Raw genomic sequence first — 17,361 nt, 5'->3', positions numbered from 1 at the left:
CATGTGAGGAGCTGTGGGAGCAGAGAACCACTGGGTGGGAAATTCTAATCCCCACCCTGCTGGAAACTCTCTGGGTGGCCCCAACATGCTAATCCTCCGACAAACCTCTGCTTCCTCCTCAAAAGGCAGGAGGTCGGAAAGAATAAACAATGAGAGTCACATTAAAAACACAAAATCCTACGGAAATACTAAAGAGTGAGTCTCAGCACTAAGGAAAAGCCTCCAGCAGGTCCTGCTTTCTGAGGGTGAAGGATAGACGCTGTGGCCCTGCATGACTCACTAGCACTTTATCACAGCTATATTCTGCCAGGGTCAATGGCTCCAACTAACATTTGTTTGGTACTTTACAGTTTATTAAATAGATTTTTATATGGAGAAGCTCTCATTTCTTTCTCAGAAGAGCCTGGCTAGGAAGGTGGATGAGGCAACATATTCATTTTGCAGATGAAATTCCTGAGACGTAAGGAGCTGCTGTGACTTGCTCAAGGCCTTATATCGAGTAAACGGTAGTGCTGGGCTTAGACGCAGGTGTTCTGATTTATAGTTCAAAACCTCTATCAATGAGAGGGAAATCTCCTGGTGATGTGATAGATTTCCCAACTTAATGCCAACATACCATAAACCTCCCATTCTGCTAATGCCCAGCTTAAGTTGGGGAGACCACTAGTTTGCTTTGCTCGGCCTTCTTTCCATGCCTGCCTTTGCTCTGCCAGAGTTATATTGCTGGGGTTTTGAAGAAGATCCTATTAAATAAAAGAATAAGCAATATCATTAAGTAGCCCTGCATTTCAGGTTTCCTTGAGTGGCAGGCCAGGCCTGGCAGGGAACGTTCACTGAAATCATGGCCTCTTGGCCAAGATTGATAGCTTGTGCCTGTCCCTGAGTCCCAGTCCATCAAAAACAGCTGGTTTCTAAAATGCTGTTTCCCATATAAAGCATGAGACCATGACTTGCCAGCCCCATGGAACCCCATTCTTGTCCATCACTGGCATCTGGACTTCAGCCTGGGTTGGGGCAAAGAAGGAAATGAGATCATGTCCTAACCCTGATCCTCTTGTCCCACAGATATCCAGAACCCTGACCCTGCCGTGTACCAGCTGAGAGGCTCGAAATCCAATGACACCTCTGTCTGCCTATTCACTGATTTTGATTCTGTAATGAATGTGTCACAAAGCAAGGATTCTGACGTGCATATCACAGACAAAACTGTGCTAGACATGAGGTCTATGGACTTTAAGAGCAACGGTGCTGTGGCCTGGAGCAACAAATCCGATTTTGCATGTACAAGCGCCTTCAAGGACAGCGTTATTCCAGCAGACACCTTCTTCCCCGGCACAGGTAAGGGCGGCTTTGGTGCCTTCTCAGGCTGTTTCCTTGCTTCAGGAGTGGCCTGGTTCTGCCCAGAGCTCTGGTCAACGATGTCTAAAACTCCTCAGATTGGTAGTCTTGGCCTCATCAATTGCCACAAAACCCTCTTTTTACTGAGAAACAGTGAGCCTTGTCCTGGCAGTCCAGAGAATGATACGGGAAAAAAGCAGATGAAGAGAAGGTGGCAGGAGAGGGCACTGGGCCCAGCCTCAGTCTCTCCAACTGAGTTCCTACCTGCCTGCCTTTGCTCGGACTGTTTGCCCCTTACTGCTCTTCTACGCCTCATTTTAAAGCCCTTCTCCAAGTTGCCTCTCCTTATTTCTCCCTGTCTGCCAAAAAATCTTTCCCAGCTTACTAAGTCAATCTCATGCAGTCACTCATTAACCCACCAAGCACTGGTTGTGCCGGTACATGAATGCACCAGGTGCTGACGTGGAGGAATAAAAGTCAGATGAGGGGTCTGCCCAGAGGAAGCTCCATTCTAGTTAGGGGAGCCCATCTGTCAGCTGGGAAAAGTCCAGAAAACTTCAGATTGGAATGTGTTTTAACTCAGGGTTGAGAAAACAGCCACCTTCACGACAAAAGTCAGGGAAGGGCTCTCTGAAGAAATGCTACTTGAAGGTACCAAGCATACCAAGGGCAGGGAGAGGACCCTATAGAGGCCTGGGACAGGAGCTCAATGAGAAAGGAGAAGAGGAGCAGGCATGAGTTGAGTGAAGGAGGCAGGGCCAAGTCACAGGGCCTCCTAGGCCATGAGAGGGCAGACAGTATTCTAAGTATACCAGAAAGCTGTTGATCAGCTTCAAGCAGGGGAGGGACACCTAATTTGCTTATTTTATTTATTTTATTTTATTTTATTTTATTTTAAGACGGAGTTTTGCTCTTGTTGCCCAGGCTGGAGTGCAATGGCGCATCTCGGCTCACTGTAGCCTCCGCTTCCCAGGTTCAAGCGATTCTCCCACCTCAGCCTCCCGAGTAGCTGGGATTACAGGCTCCCACCACCACACCCAGCTAATTTTTTGTATTTTTTAGTAGAGACAGGGTTTCACTATGCTGGCCAAGCTGGTCTCAAACTCCTGACCTCAGGTGATCCACCCGCTTCAGCCTCCCAAAGTGGTGGGATTACAGGCGCGAGCCACCACACCCAGCCTGCTTTTCTTAAAGATCAATCTGAGTGCTGTATGGAGAGTGGGTTGTAAGCCAAGAGCAGAAGCAGAAAGGGAGCAGTTGCAGCAGAGAGATGATAGAGGCCTGGACAGGGTGGTGGCAGGGAGGTGACCAACACCATTCAGGTTTCAAAGGTAGAACCATGCAGGGATGAGAAAGCCAAGAGGGGATCAAGGAAGGCAGCTGGATTTTAGTCTGAGCAGCTAAGTCAATGATAGTGCCATTTTATTAAGATGAAACCAAGGAACAAATTTAGGGTACAAGGATCAAAACTTTTTGGAACACATGAAAGTACCTGTTTATACTCTTTACGGCCCTTGCCACTGTGTATGCCTCACTGCCTCCATTGGACTCCAGAATGAAGCCACGCAAGAGCAGGGTCTATGTGTGATGGCACCTGTGGCCTATGTCATGCAACATGTACTTTGCACAAACAGTATATATTGAGTAAATAGAAATGGTGTCCAGGAGCCAAGGTATCAGTCCTGCCAAGGCCAGGGGCTCTCCCTAGCATGTGCCTGTGTGCTGTAAGTTCCCTCCAGATCTCTCCACAAGGAAGCATGGAAAGGCTGTAGATGTTCACCTGCCCAAGAACTAGGAGGTCTGGGGTGGGAGAGTCAGCCTACTCTGGATGCTGAAAGAATGTCTGTGTTTTTCCTTTCAGAAAGTGTCTGTGATGCCAACCTGGTTGAGAAAAGCTTTGAAACAGGTAAGACAGGGGTCTAGCCTGGGTTTGCACAGGGTTGCAGAAGTGATAAACCCGCAATAATCCTGTCTGGATGAGGGAGTGGGAAGAAATGAGTAGATGTGCGAATGAATGATGAGGAATGGAAACAGCAGTTCGAGACCTGCCCAGAGCTGGGTGGGGTCTCTCCTGAATCCCTCTCACCATCTCTGACTTTCCATTCTAAGCAGTTTGAGGATGAGTTTCTAGCTTCAATAGACCAAGGACTTTTTCCTAGGCCTCTGTATTCCTTACAACAGCTCCACTGTCAAGAGAGCCAGAGAGAGCTCCTGGGTGGCCCAGCTGTGAAATTTCTGACTCCCTTAGGGATAGCCCTAAACTAACCAGATCATCCTGAGGACAGTTTCACAGCCAAGAGGTTTTGCCTTCTTTCACATAGGCTCTAGGCAATGGTCTTGTCTCTCAAGAACCCCCCACCACTCCTCACACCCACCCTGGGCCCATATTCATTTCCATTTGAGTTGTTCTTACTGAGTCATCTCTCCCGTGGTAGCGGAACTCACTAAGGGGCCCCTATGGACCCCAGGGATTGAAATGATAAATTCTGAGCAGCTACCCCATCCCCAGAAGGGCTCGGAAATAAAATAAGAGCCAAGTCTAGTTGGTGTTTTTGTCTTGAAACACAAAATACTGTTGGCCCTGGAAGAATGCACGAAATATGTTTGCAAGGGGATATGCACAGAAGCTGCAAGGGAGAGGCGATGCAGGAGCCGCAGGCCTCCCCCACCCAGCCTGCTCTGCCTTGGGGAAAACCATGGGTGTGTCCTGCAGACCATGCAGGCCTGGGACATGCAAGCCCATAACCGCTGTGGCCTCTTGGTTTTACAGATATGAACCTAAACTTTCAAAACCTGTCAGTGATTGGGTTCCGAATCCTCCTCCTGAAAGTGGCCGGGTTTAATCTGCTCATGACGCTGCGGCTGTGGTCCAGCTGAGGTGAGGGGCCTTGAAGCTGGGGAGTGGGGGTTAGGCACGCGGGTCTCTGGGTGCACCCTAAGCTCTGAGAGCAAGCCTCCCTGCAGGGTCTTGCTTTTAAGTCCAAAGCCTGAGTGAGCCCACCAAACTCTTCTATTTCTTCCTGTTACAAATTCCTCTTGTGCAATAACAATGGCCTGAAACACTATAAAACATGCTCATTTCAGCCACCTCAGTTGAACTTCTCCCCTATGAGGTAGGAAGAACAGAAATGAAGAAACTGAGGCCACACAGCTAATGAGTGGAAGAAGAGAGACACCCGTTTACACCGCATGCCTTGTGCTGTACTTCTCTCACCATGTGACCTAAAGGGACCCCCAAGGCCGCTCCTCATGTCCTCTCTCCCCATATGGCCCTCTTAGCTCAGTAGAAAGAAGACATTACACTCATATTATACCCTAATCCTGGCTAGAGTCTCCACGCCCTCCTCCCCCAGGGTCCCCAGTCATCTTGCTGACAACTGCATCCTGCTCCATCACCATCAAAAAAACTCCAGGCTAGGTGCGGGGCCTCACGCCTGTAATCCCACCACTTTGGGAGGCAGAGACAGGAGGAGCACAGGAGCTGGAGACCAGACTGGGCAACATAGGGAGACCCCGCCTCTACAAAAAGTGAAAAAATTAGCTGGGTGTGGTGGTGCACACCTGTAGTCCCAGTTACTTAAGAGGCGGAAATGGGATGATCGCTTGAACCCTGCAAGATCAAGGCTGCAGTGAGTTGTGATCATGCCACTGCACTGCAGCCTGGAAGACAAAGCAAGATCCTGTCTCAAAAAAATAAAAAAATAAAAACTCCAGGGTCCATTTGCTCCTAGAACTCTACCACACAGCCCCAAACAGAGCCATCTCCATCACACCCCTAACAGTCCTGGGTCCTCCTCAGTGTCCAGCCTGACTTCTGTTCTTCCTCACTCCAGGTCTCCAGGATTGTAAGACAGCCTGTGCTCCCTCGTTCCTTCCTCTGCATCGCCCCTCCCCTCCCTCTCCAAGCAGAGGGAGCTCTCCCACCCCCATGGAGGAGAAAGCTGCTACCACCTCTCTGCCCCCCGGCAATGCCACCAACTGGATCCTACCCAAATTTGTGATTAAGATTGCCGAAGAGCTGCCAAACACCGCTGCCACCCCCTCTGTTCCCTTATGGCTGCTTGTCACTGCCTGACATTCACGGCAGAGGCAAGGCTGCTGCAGCCGCCCCTGGCTGTGCACATTCCCTCCCACTCCCCAGAGACTGCCTCCACCACCCCACAGATGATGGATCCTCAGTGAGTTCTCTTGGGCTCTAGGTCCTGGAGAATGTTGTGAGGGGTTTATATTTTTTAAATAGTGTTCATAAAGAAATACATACTATTCTTCTTCTCAAGACATGGGGGGAAATTATCTCATTATCGAGGCCCTGCTATGCTGTGTATCTGGGTGTGTTGTATATCCTGCTGCCAATGGCTTCATTAAAATGGTTTGGAAGAGCAGAGACTGTGCCTCTGTTTGACTGGGTTTGGTTGCAGTCATTTTCTGCTTGCTGGTAATCACTAGCTGGGCAGAGAAAAACCAAGGCATTTGTCTATGATGCGGTCCAGGAAGCCTCATTCAACAAGCTGCCTAAGTCAACCTCTTCTTGGAATAACCTCTAAAAGCTTCCGCTTAGCAGGCTATGCTTGAGGGCCAGGAAAACCCACCTACCGGCTTGGGCCCCTTCTCTTCCACTCTCATGTCACGCCACGGGACCACCCATAACAGGAGCCCATCCATACACATGGGTGGCAGTGACCTACAGCAGACAGGGACCACACAGCAAGTGTCCCCAAAATGCCACCCACGTCTCCTGCCCTTCAGGAGCATTTCCTTTGCCTCTCCTCTCAGACTGGGTTTCCACTGAAACTGCATTGTCTCACAAATTCATGGCTGGGGACCACCTACCACTCTGCTGCCTGGCCCAGCCCCACGCCAGGCCTTTGAGGTGCCCAATCTGACAGCAGGAGCAGGGTTGAGAGGAGGCTGTGGCCCCAGCAGGACTTTATGTTCCCACCATCCCGGATGTGAGAATGAGGAAAAAGGAGATGAGTTGTCTCCCCACGAGCCCAGAGATTTGACCGAGGAGAGTCGATGCCCTGAGCTCTCCCCTGGAAGAAAAGACATGAGGCTCCCTGGGGTCCACAGCACACTGCGCTCTCCCTCCTGAGACTCCTGCTGCCAGAGCACCTTTCCCCAGGGTCAGGGATGCCGAGGGGAACACAGCTTAGAGACCACTCCACCATCCACCCAGCAAGCACAGCTACCAAGACCCAAAGCTGAGGCTTACCAATGCCCGGGGGTGGGAGAGGGTTCCATCCCTGAATACCTCCATGGTTCCCCTATGCGTCTGACCATCCCAGCCAGAAATACGTAAATCTTCTCAGCTACAGCTCAGGCCTGCTTTTTTTCATAGGGAAGAAGCTACAGGTTGAGTATCCCTTCTCTGAAATGCATGGTACCAGAAGTGTATCAGGTTTTGGATTTCTTTTCGAGTCGGAGGTAGAATATTAGCCTTATACTTACCAATTCGACATCCCTAATCTAAAAATCTGAAATCCAAGATGCCCCAGTGAGCATTTCCTTTGAGCATCATGTGGGCACTTAAAAAGCTTCAGGGCCGGGCGTGGTGGCTCAAGCCTGTAATCTCAGCACTTTGGGAGGCCGAGACGGGTGGATCACGAGGTCAGGAGATCGAGACCATCCTGGCTAACAGGGTGAAACCCCATCTCTACTAAAAAATACAAAAAACTAGCCGGGCGATGTGGCGGACGCCTGTAGTCCCAGCTACTTGGGAGGCTGAGGCAGGAGAATGGCGTGAACCCGGGAGGCGGAGCTTGCAGTGAGCTGAGATCCGGCCACTGCACTCCAGCCTGGGCGACAGAGCGAGACTCCGTCTCAAAAAAAAAAAAAAAAAAAAAAAAAAAAGCTTCAGATTTTGGAGCATTTCACATTTCAGATTTTTGAATTAGGGATACTTAACCTGTACCAGCTTTAATAGGTGACCTAGAGCACACCCCTGCCCTCTACAGGCTTATGTGTCGCCACTTACGAAATGTCGGGTAGGACTGGAGGCTGCCTCCCACTCCCTGCACCGCTGATTCTGTGCCCCCCGTAGAATTAAGAACCAGTGTCCCCTCTCCTGGTCAGCCCTACTGAGGGGAGTCACAAAATCCCCAGTTCTTTCTAAGCTGCCCCATCTCTCACCTACATCCAATCCCCTTAAAGATCACCAAAGGGAAAGGGCTCAGAACTCCATCACAGCAGGGCCACCCTCACACATGGTAGGACTGTAGCACCTTCACAAAGGTGGGGTTTGCCACCTTCGGGGAACTCTGGGGGCCCTCTACCTCCTCACCAGTCTGACACAATGCCAGAGATTCCACCAATGGGAATTTCTTATAATTAAAGCATTCTCTTCCCTGTATTAAATGAAAATGCCCCTGGGAGGGTTAATAGAGCAAGCCTTTATCAACCATTAAAAACTGAGGGCCAGTTAGTTTCTCTTTCTTTTCCCCCTGAAGTGGTAATTCATTTTGCTTTGTAGAAAAAAGATTCAGGCGAGGGAAGTGTGGGTGACTGGGGAGGCAGGTCTGCTCTTTTGAGTTGGCTGCAGTGACATGGAGGTCATAGGGCTGAGGGAAGGAAACAGGAGCCTGGAAGGCAGTGAAGAGGTGAAAGATAGACCCCTGCAATAATCTTAGAGGCGACCCAGACTGCAGGAGACCTGCAGGAGGCCTGCGGGAGCCTGTGGAGGCCTGTGGAGGCCTGCCAGCCCAGTGCCCTCAGAGAGCAAGGACAGTCACTGGTCCCCCAAGGCCTCCCACAGATCTGTGCAAGGTGATGCAGCAGGGGCTATGGACCCACCCACACCCAAGCAAGGAGGCAAGATGACAAGGCCAGGGCAGGTAGGGAGCCATCTGGAGAGCGGGCTCAGCTCCACCCCTGAGAAATTTCCATCTAAATCCAGGAGATGCTCTATTCAGCAAGAACCTTCCCTCACGTCTGAGGCTGTTAAACCTAAAGCCAGTTAGGGCAGAGGTCAGAGGGGTGGACCAGGAGCAAGTGGGTTGAGGCTGAGCAAGTGTTGGGGGTGGGGCCAGAGACTCCATCCATCTCCGACTGCTCTGCTCGCATGTCTGGCTCCGAGCCCACCGGGGATGTCAGAGGGAATTAGAGTGGTCTTGTGAGAAGGCTCAGGAGAAGGGCTCCTGTGCCCACCGGGCAGGTCAGCACTGAGCCTAGCACCACCACAATAAAGACCCTCAGTGCAGAGGGCCCAGCTATAAGGAACTGGGCATTGCTTGGCCTGGAGGGAATAGGAAGCTGAGGAGACCTGGAAACACAGTCATGAAGAGCCCGAACGTGAAGACCCACAGACCCTGCGAGCCAGGGCCATGGGCTGCAGCTGCAGCTCTACCAGCCTGGACCCAACCTCAGGCCAACATCCCAGCAGGGAACATGTTACTAAGGCCAGCTTTAGAAGGGACTTCTCTGGACACATGCCCTACTGTCCCAAAAGACTTAAGCACAGGCCAGTCCCAAAGGCATAAGAATGGACTAAATGAGCTCTCGTGGCCCCAGGCCTAAGATTCTAGAGGACTCTCTGAAACTTCACTCGGAGACCTGACCTCTGAGGGCAACTGGAGTCACAGCCACTCAGGCGAAACGGCAGGCTACGCAAGCACGTGTTTCAGGAGCGTCCTGGTGGGGTCTTCGGCTCTGACAGAGCAACCCCTCTGCTGTTACCCTTACTGGGGGCAGCCATCTGAGTCTTAAGGGTTTGCTTATTTTTTAGGTCCAAACATAAAATTCAACTCCCCTGGGATCATGTATACAGACAGACCTATAGTACCTTATTATCAGGTACCATCCTGGTGAGGAAGTCCCCTGGCCTGTGTGCTCTGTGGGACGGGAATGTTCCTTGTCATCCATGTGTCCCCAGGAACTAGAACAGTGCCTGGCACACCACAGATGCCATTAAATAAATAAGTGAATGACTCCTGCAGTTAGGCTCTGGGTGGGGGGAGCTGAGTGTGAGGAGTGGGGAGTACAGGAGAAAGGAAAGTGGGGATTAGTAGAGGAAGTGGTAAGGTGAGTCAATGTTTCACAGTTTTGCCAAGAGCTAAAGTAACTTGTCAAGAACTTCAGAACAAGCAAAACCTGAGTGGTGGCCCCTTGGTCAGGGCAGCCCCCAGGCAGGCACACATCTATCCAATGAAGCCTGGAGGACAGGGACTGTGGGAAAGCACACAGGGTAGCTGGGAGTCTGACCTCACTGTGTGACCACACCGAGGTCCAGGGCCAACAGTCACTTTATGTGGGTTCACCTCAGTTTCTCCATGAGTCCTACTCTAAAACCCATCTACCTCCTTGATCCATGTGTGGGAAGACGAGCTTCTGACTGGGATGAGTCTGGGGGAGCAAGCACATGGAGACCCAGTGCTGTCATTCTGGCTGCGGGAAGGCTGCAGGACCATCAGCGCCCTGCGTCTGCGTCAAGGCCCCCTGGGCAACGCGGTGAGGGGTGGGGGGTGCAGGCCTCCTTTCACACAGAGACACACATGCCTGAGGCCTCTCTGCGTAGCACACATAGAGCTATCTTTTGCAATTAATAAACAGGTCAGACATTGAGTCAGTAGCCACAAGTAGAACAGGAAGTGGAAAAAGTCTCCCACTTCCCTCCAGGTGTTTGGGGGCTGGGGCGGTCCCCTCCCATTTCCATGATGTCATGGTTACCAAGAGGGGCAAGTAGGGCACCCTTTGAAGCTCTCCCACAGAAGCCACATCCTCTGGAAAGAAGAGTTAAAAATACTGAGTTAGAGATAGCATCGTCCCAGGCCACGTGCCGAGGGGAGCAGGCTGGGCCGTTACACCACCCGCCAGCCGCAGGTGCAGCAAGGCCAACACGCCAGGCTGGGAGGGGCTGCCGGCCCCTCTGTGACTTGCACCGGGCCCGCTGCCTGCTGGGGCGGTGCTGCTGGCCCCACTGCTGAGCCGCCTCCCTCACCGCACCTCTGCTGCCCCTCCAAACCAGCCAAGATCAGACCTCGATCTCACCTGGTTAAGCGCTTACTTAGTACAGGACAGACCCTCAGGGCTCTCCTGGGAGGGAGGGATGTGGGGAGGCTGTATCTGTACCCACACACAGCTAGGGCTGATTCTCTGAGGGACCCCCTTCAATAGCCCCCCCTTACCCTGATGTTTGTCCATTAGGTGATGGCCCTAATGGACGCCTTGATGGACACGTCCGGGACCCAGGGACCCGGAGACCAGGAATCTGCAGGTCTCCGGGAGCCGCAGAACCTGAAACCCAAAAATACCAGGCTTGATCGCCGGCTCTTTGGTAGTGTCGCCATCCACCCGCATGGGGGCAGCAGCGCTCCACCAAAAAGACCTCTCCTCCCTTAGTCTGTTAATTCTGGAGAGAGAAAGCCCCCAAGGTTTAAGAAAAGCTCTTTTCCGAGGAAAATAAAAGGGCGGGTGACTTTTATCCCACAAGTCCCTGCCCTGTGCCCGTCACTTTGCTGGGCGCAAGACCTATGTTATCCTGTCACATCTCCACAGAGAGGAGGGGCTTGGGGCTGAGCCGGCAGCAGGGGGCGCTGCTCGTCCGGGATCGTCAGACCCGCTCCACCTGGAGCCCTGCAGAAAGTGCAGAGGGAGGGCTGGGGGCCCGGAGGAAGCCTTGGATTCGGAATTAGGGTGGCTGGCGTCCGGAATCCACCACTTCATAGAGCTGTGCCTTTGGCAGGTCACTAATCGCCCACCGCCTCAGTTTCCCAGTGGGCCCAACTCTCTCTCATGGGTAATTTAAGAACCAGGCTTTCTTTGGCATTGTATGCCTGCCACGTGCCAGACTGTGTCGTGCTCTGGGGATTCACTCTCTGTGCAAACTATGACCCCATACAGATGAAGTCCAAGAACAGGCAAAACGCATCACAGGTGATAGAAATTAGGGCACTGTTTGCCTCTGGGGTAGAAGGATAGATTGAAAAGGGGCATGAGGAAACCTTCAGGGGTGGTGGAAATGTTCCATATCTTTATCTTGGGTGATGGATATATATATATATACACACACACACACACACACACACACACACATCTCAAATACATCATTAGTGCATTTTCTTCTATGTAAATTATGCCTCAAAAAAGTACTGCTCCCATTAAATACACACACACACACACACACACACACACAAACACAGAGTTTCTGTCTTCAAGGAGCTAACAGTCCAGTGAGTAGTGGGTGTGAAAGAGATGTGTTAACGGCTGCAATCGCAAGACAGAGGCTTTTGTTATTATACTATCTTCTGGCAGGAGTCCTCAGGCGGGAGGCAGGAGAACCAGTTGTTTGTCCCTAAGTGTCACTGCCCCTCACGAGCCTTCTCTCCTGGGGCCTTTAATTTTTCTGAGTCCCCACGTGTTATTATTCACATAGAGATAAAAATACCTGCCCACCTATTCTCAGTGTTGTTGAAGGGATTGAAAGCAATCATGGGTGTGGAATGCTTAGTAAACTGAAATCCCAATGCAAATATGAAGTGGGAATGCATCAGAAAGCCCAGAACCATGACCTGAGTGAGATGGGTTGGGCTGGGTCAGATGGCACTGCCATACTGAGAAAAAAGTGGGCTGGCTGCGGCTTCACGCAGCCCAGGACGGCTCAGAACTCCCCAGGCCCTGCCGGTGCGCTGGTGTTTCTCATAGTATGTGGCCACCTCTCCAGTCACTTCGGCCCCAGGAGCTTCTTGTTACACCGTGATTTTGTCACTACCTCTGCAGCTTCCCGCCTCCTGCTTCCGGCTTCCGGAAGGAAGCGCGTGATGGAGAAGAAATGACGGAGCCAGGAGGCAGTGGTCAGGCAGGGTCGAGTTTCTGACAGAAGCCAACACTTCTGGCCCCACAGTGCTCACAGCCTCCCTGACTCGCCTCACCACATCACAGCTGAAAAGGCTCATGTCTTATCTCTCCTCTCAACCCCTGGGGGCTTCTCTGCTTTCAGAAGGACCCCCTGGGAGCCCCTGGCAGGGCACATCTGAAAGCACGGAGCCAGACCTCTGCAGCCCCCTCCAGCGGGCAGGTTCTGTGGGTAGCCATCTCCTCGCAGGCCAGAACACCCCACATCACTCCAGGAGGGTTTCGCCACCTTTGAGAAGAGAGGAGTCCAGTGTCTGTTTGCTCTGGAAACGTGGGCATGTTCCCATTCCAAAGGCGACAGGATCCGAGGGGGGGATCATTCCCATTTTCAAAGCCTTCCTAAAATCCCACTGAGCAGTGGGGAAGAGTGCAAGTCTACCCTTTCCCTGAACCGCCCACATGAAATTTAGCAACAACAACAAAAAAGGAAAATATTACAGCAAGATCATGTAAGCGTAAGAAGACAAGGTTGGCAGGACCTAAGTCTAGGTAGATGAAGGAATATGGTTTACATAATGGGGAGCACCTAGTCTCCATTTCATGCTTCCAGCCTTGATGGGAGGAAAGCAGGTAAACCTTAAAAGGGACTTCTTTCCAATGGAGGCTGCAAGATTCTATTTTTACCAACCTCTAAGGTGTCCACCTTATCCTTGCTGACCCAAGTTATTCCAGTGACTTACCAAGGGACATGGGTGGAACAACATCCTTATCTGGACTCCTTATTAACAATACCCTGCATCTGTACAACACCAAAGCAAACATCACCTCTTTTGATCAGAATGATAAACCCAAGTGGTAGGCAGAGTATTCTCTCCCCTTTTACAAATGAGATGCACATGAAGCGGCTTGCACAGGATCACGGTGAACTAGGCCCTGACCCCACCAGACTCAGATCCCAGTCTTTCCACCAAACTCCGTGGACTCAGAAATACCAAGTGGTTCCAGATTCAGCCATCAGAGGAAGGAGCATGAACTGAGTGGCATTCCGAGGCCCCCGAAGACTAAGTGTCTTGTTTCCTGCCTCCGTGGCCCTTCCCTCTTTCTGACTCTGCCTGCATGGATTTGATCCCCCTTCAGGATAAGATCAGAATGGCAAAGCACAGTTCTGTACCTTTAGGAGGCACTCCCTCACAAATATCTGAAGTTGCCAGGCGCGGTGGCTCACGCCTGTAATCCCAGCACTTTGGGAAGCCGAGGTGGGCAGATCACTTGAGGTCAGGAGTTCAAGACTAGCCTGGTGAACACGGTGAAACCCCGTCTCTACTAAAAATACAAAAAACTAGCCAGGTGTGGTGGCAGGCGCCTGTAATCCCACCTACTCGGGAGGCTGAGGCAGGAGAACTGCTTGAACCCAGGAGGCGGAGATTGCAGTGAGCCGAGATCACGCCATTGCACTCCAGCCTGGGCAACAGAGCAAGACTCCATCTAAAAACAAAAAAAAAAAAATTATCCACTACTCAAGCATATGCCAATGGGGATAACTAAAGTAATATCCAGACACACTCCCCATGGCTGGTCCCTTCGCTGACTCTTTCTCAGCTGTCAGATCTCAGCCTATAGGTCACCTGGTCAGAGAGGTCCTTCCTAACCACTCTAAGCAGCTCCCTCCCCAGCCCCATTTACTGTCACATTGTATTGTTTACTGCTTCTTTCCTTTACTCCACTCACAACAAAATTATTTCATTTATGTAATAATTTGGCTCTCTTCCCTACTGGAATTTAAGGCTCAGAAAGTGAGGCGCCTTGTCCGTTGTGATCACTTCTGTAGCACTTAACTCAAGGTAAGCAAAAATTGAAAGGAAGGGGTAAAACAGAAAGAATAAGCTCTGCCATCAGATGTCTCTTATTTATACCCTGACACTAGATTGGGGTTAAATGTTGATAATCATTGAAGCTGTTAGACATATGGGAGCTTGCTAGCCTTTTGACGTGTGTGTATACGCACACATGAGGGAAAATTTCAATTAAAAGTTAAAAACAAAGTTGTTTATCCCTGGGATTTAACAGTCCTGAATAGCAGGCCTCAAAGGGGGCTCCTAGGGAGGTCTCTCCCCTTCTCCCAGGGACAGCCAGGCCTGCCATTGGCCACCACAGTGCTTTAGCTGAAAGTCAGTGAAATGGATGTGTAGCTGAGGGAGAAAAGCAGTATGTCGTGGAATCCTCAGAGCTTCTGGTGAGCGCTGAAAGGAATGAATGACACATTTGTAGAGCAATTACATTAACATGTTTTCACGTACGTTTTGTTGGGATAACCACAGTATGAAGTATTATTATCCCCATGCTTATTTTATGATTTATCTCATTCAAAGCCTAACCCAAATGCTTTCAGCTAGACAGAAATAAGATTCAAACCTAACACTTGCTGAGTCTCCATCTCCTCATCAGGAAAATAAGAATGCCACCCACCTCCTTCATGCAATGATAGGGAAACGTAAGTAACAGGAGGGTGCTTAACAGTTTGCCAGACATGTGGCCCACGCTCACTCACTCCTCTCACTCCTCGACAGGAAGGGCTGTGTCTTATCTTTTCTAATGCCATGCACCACCTAGCACAAAGCCTAAGTGTGTAATTATTTGCTAAATTTTAGAGGCAAAAGGTCAACAGAGAGTAAGTGGCAGAACAAGTCCTTGAATCAACACTTTCAGATCAAAGTGTTTTCCACAACACCAGGCTGCCTCTCTGGTGGTGTGAAAATACTTTCTTAAAATCCCATTGACAGAACTTGGACCTACCTATAAATTCAATGTAAGCAAATAAAATACTTTGTTTAGTCCTTCAAAAGCTTCCTCCCACTTTTTTCCTACTCCCTCCTCTAAGATCCTTGTTCTAGAAAGTGTTTTCTCCCACAGGAGAAATTCATTTTTTATATTTGTTAAAAACTTTTAAACAAACTGTAGTTACTAAGTCATTTCACACTCAAACTTTTATTATAGACTCCCAGAGCCGAGCTGCAACCCAACAAGACAGGAGAGCAGCAGAGTCTCCCGCTAAGTTTGTAAACAAGCTCCCTGGCCTCTATAACCTCCAACACCGGGGAGCACGCCTCTGTGACCTCCCCAAGTATTTTCTAGCCATCACAACAAAAGTGTTTTGAAGCCCAAGATGAAAGGATGTGATCACAAGAGGCCGAAGGTAAAGGCTGCTAAGAGAAGAAAACAAGAGAGATGGTTTCCATGTGATAGGGGCCAGGAAATGTGTGGGCAGGAGGTGCTCAGGGCTGGGCTTCCCACCACTGCAAAGAATGGCAGGGAATAGACTTTCCACAGTGTTTGTGGTGAATGGCTTCCGGCCCCATAAAAGAGCACAGAAAATAAAAATAAACCACCCCACAGAGGTGTTAAGCAAGGGGGAGCAGGAAATGCTAGGGTCTACCTCACTCTCCATGCAGTAGTACTCAAAATCAACTCCTTCAACATACTTCAGCTGAAAAAACACCAAAGAATCAGAAACGCAATGGGGCTTGGGGGTGTGTCTTTAAGTTCGAGACAGGGTCTCGCTCTGTTGCCCAGGCTGAAGTACAGTGGTGCCATCATGTAGTCTCTACCTCCTGGGCTCAAGTGACTCTCCCAACTCAGCCTCCCGAGTAGCTGGGACTACAGAGGTGCACCGCCATGCCCAGCTAATTTTTTTTTTGTTTTTGTACAGACAGGGACTCACTGTGTTGCCCAGGTTGGTCTTGAACTCCTGGGTTCAAGCCGTTCTTCCACCTTGGCCTCCCAAAGTTCTGGGATTACAGGTGTTAGCCACTGCACCTGGCGTTTTTTCAGTGTTGTTTCATTTTTTTTTGTTTTTTGTTTTTGTGACTAAGTTTCGCTTTTGTTGCCCAGGCTGGAGTGCAATGGCACAATCTTGGCTCCCTACAACATCTGCCTACCAGGTTCAAGCGATTCTCCCGTCTCAGACTCCTGAGTAGCTGGGATTACAGGCACAAGCCACCACGCCTGGCTAATTTTTGTATTTTTAGTAGAGACGGGGTTTCGTCATATTGATCAGGCTGGTCTCCTGACCTCAGGTGATCTGCCCACCTCGGCCTCCCAAAGTGCTGGGATTACAGGCATGAACCACCATGCTTGGCCTTTTAAGAACAGGGTCTCACACTGTTGCTCAGGCTGGAGTACAGTGGCTACTCACAGGTCCACAGTTAATTCTTCAGTACGTGTGAAATTGAGAACCATAAAGCAAATCAACAGAAGCATAAAAACAAGAGTTACCTATAATGAGCCTTTAACTAAATCTAATCCCAAGACTTCTAAAGCAGTCTGTAGGTTTTACCCCTGAAGCGAATATTGAAAAGACACACCAAAGATGAATGTTTCCTGTTGATGGTAACTGGCTTGGGTAAATCACAACCTCTGAGACCACAGCTGACCTGGCAAATGGGAATTTAATACCTGTCCCATGTACCTCAAGATCATTATGAAAAAATAAACAAAACCTGTATATTAAAGACTCTGCAATTACAATGTCTTCCTTCATAAAATTACTATTATTCCCAGTTTTCAACCCATGTCTCAAAGTTCAGATGCTTATCTTATTCAAAATTCCAATTTCTCTAGACTAAAAATTATCCAGAAGCCTCCTGATAAGGTCTATGACATCTGTATATAAAACAGATTAGGCCAGGCACGGTGGCTCACACCTGTAATCCCAGCACTTTGGGAGGCCAAGGCGGGCGAATCACCTGAGGTCGGGAGTTTGAGACCAGCCTGACCAACACGGAGAAACCCCCTCTCCACTAAAAATACAAAATTAGTAGGGTGTGGTGGCGCATGTCTGTAATCCCGGCTACTGAGGAGGCTGAGGCAGGAGAATTGCTTGAACCCAGGAGGCAGAGGTTGCAGTGAGCCAAGATCGCACCATTACACTCCAGCCTGGACAACAAGAACAAAACTCCGTCTCACATACAAAAAAAAAAAAAAGGCAGATTAAACTGCTCAATCATAATCTCGGTGAACTAGTATCACTTAAGAATGGCAAACCGTCACCCACATAGCCACAGCCAATTTTCGTCAAGTGACAGCGGAACATAGCCATGCCCATTTGTTTCAGGAAAAGCTTGCTGACTCCTGACTCAGTGCGTTATCAGTTAGGCAAAGAGCTAATAAGGAACATACAGGCCCAACTTTTTCACCAAGTTCCTAGGTAATCTTGAGACACACCAAAATGTGAGAACCACT

The 17,361-nt window shown here is 50.0% G+C and overlaps 1 long non-coding RNA gene and 1 gene segment (V, D, J or C); both read left to right on the top strand.

Moving 5' to 3' along the window:
* The window catches only part of LOC101017262, a 73,889-nt gene extending 68,167 nt beyond the window's left edge, over positions 1-5,722 (top strand). The window contains 4 exon segments of the C gene segment in view: positions 1,066-1,338; positions 3,200-3,244; positions 4,109-4,216; positions 5,172-5,722. Coding sequence covers positions 1,066-1,338; positions 3,200-3,244; positions 4,109-4,215 — 425 coding nt within the window.
* Positions 5,723-7,159: 1,437 nt separating this feature from the next.
* On the top strand, positions 7,160-10,864 carry LOC116275942. The gene is made up of 2 exons (XR_004185409.1): positions 7,160-10,323; positions 10,477-10,864. It is a non-coding gene; the product is annotated as an uncharacterized LOC116275942 (long non-coding RNA).
* Positions 10,865-17,361: the final 6,497 nt, after the last annotated feature.

Source organism: Papio anubis, chromosome 7 (assembly GCF_008728515.1).
Source record: "Papio anubis isolate 15944 chromosome 7, Panubis1.0, whole genome shotgun sequence".
Classification (NCBI taxonomy): Eukaryota; Metazoa; Chordata; class Mammalia; order Primates; family Cercopithecidae; genus Papio; species Papio anubis.
Note: the sequence above shows the minus strand (reverse complement) of the source record. Positions and strands in the feature narration are given on the sequence as shown.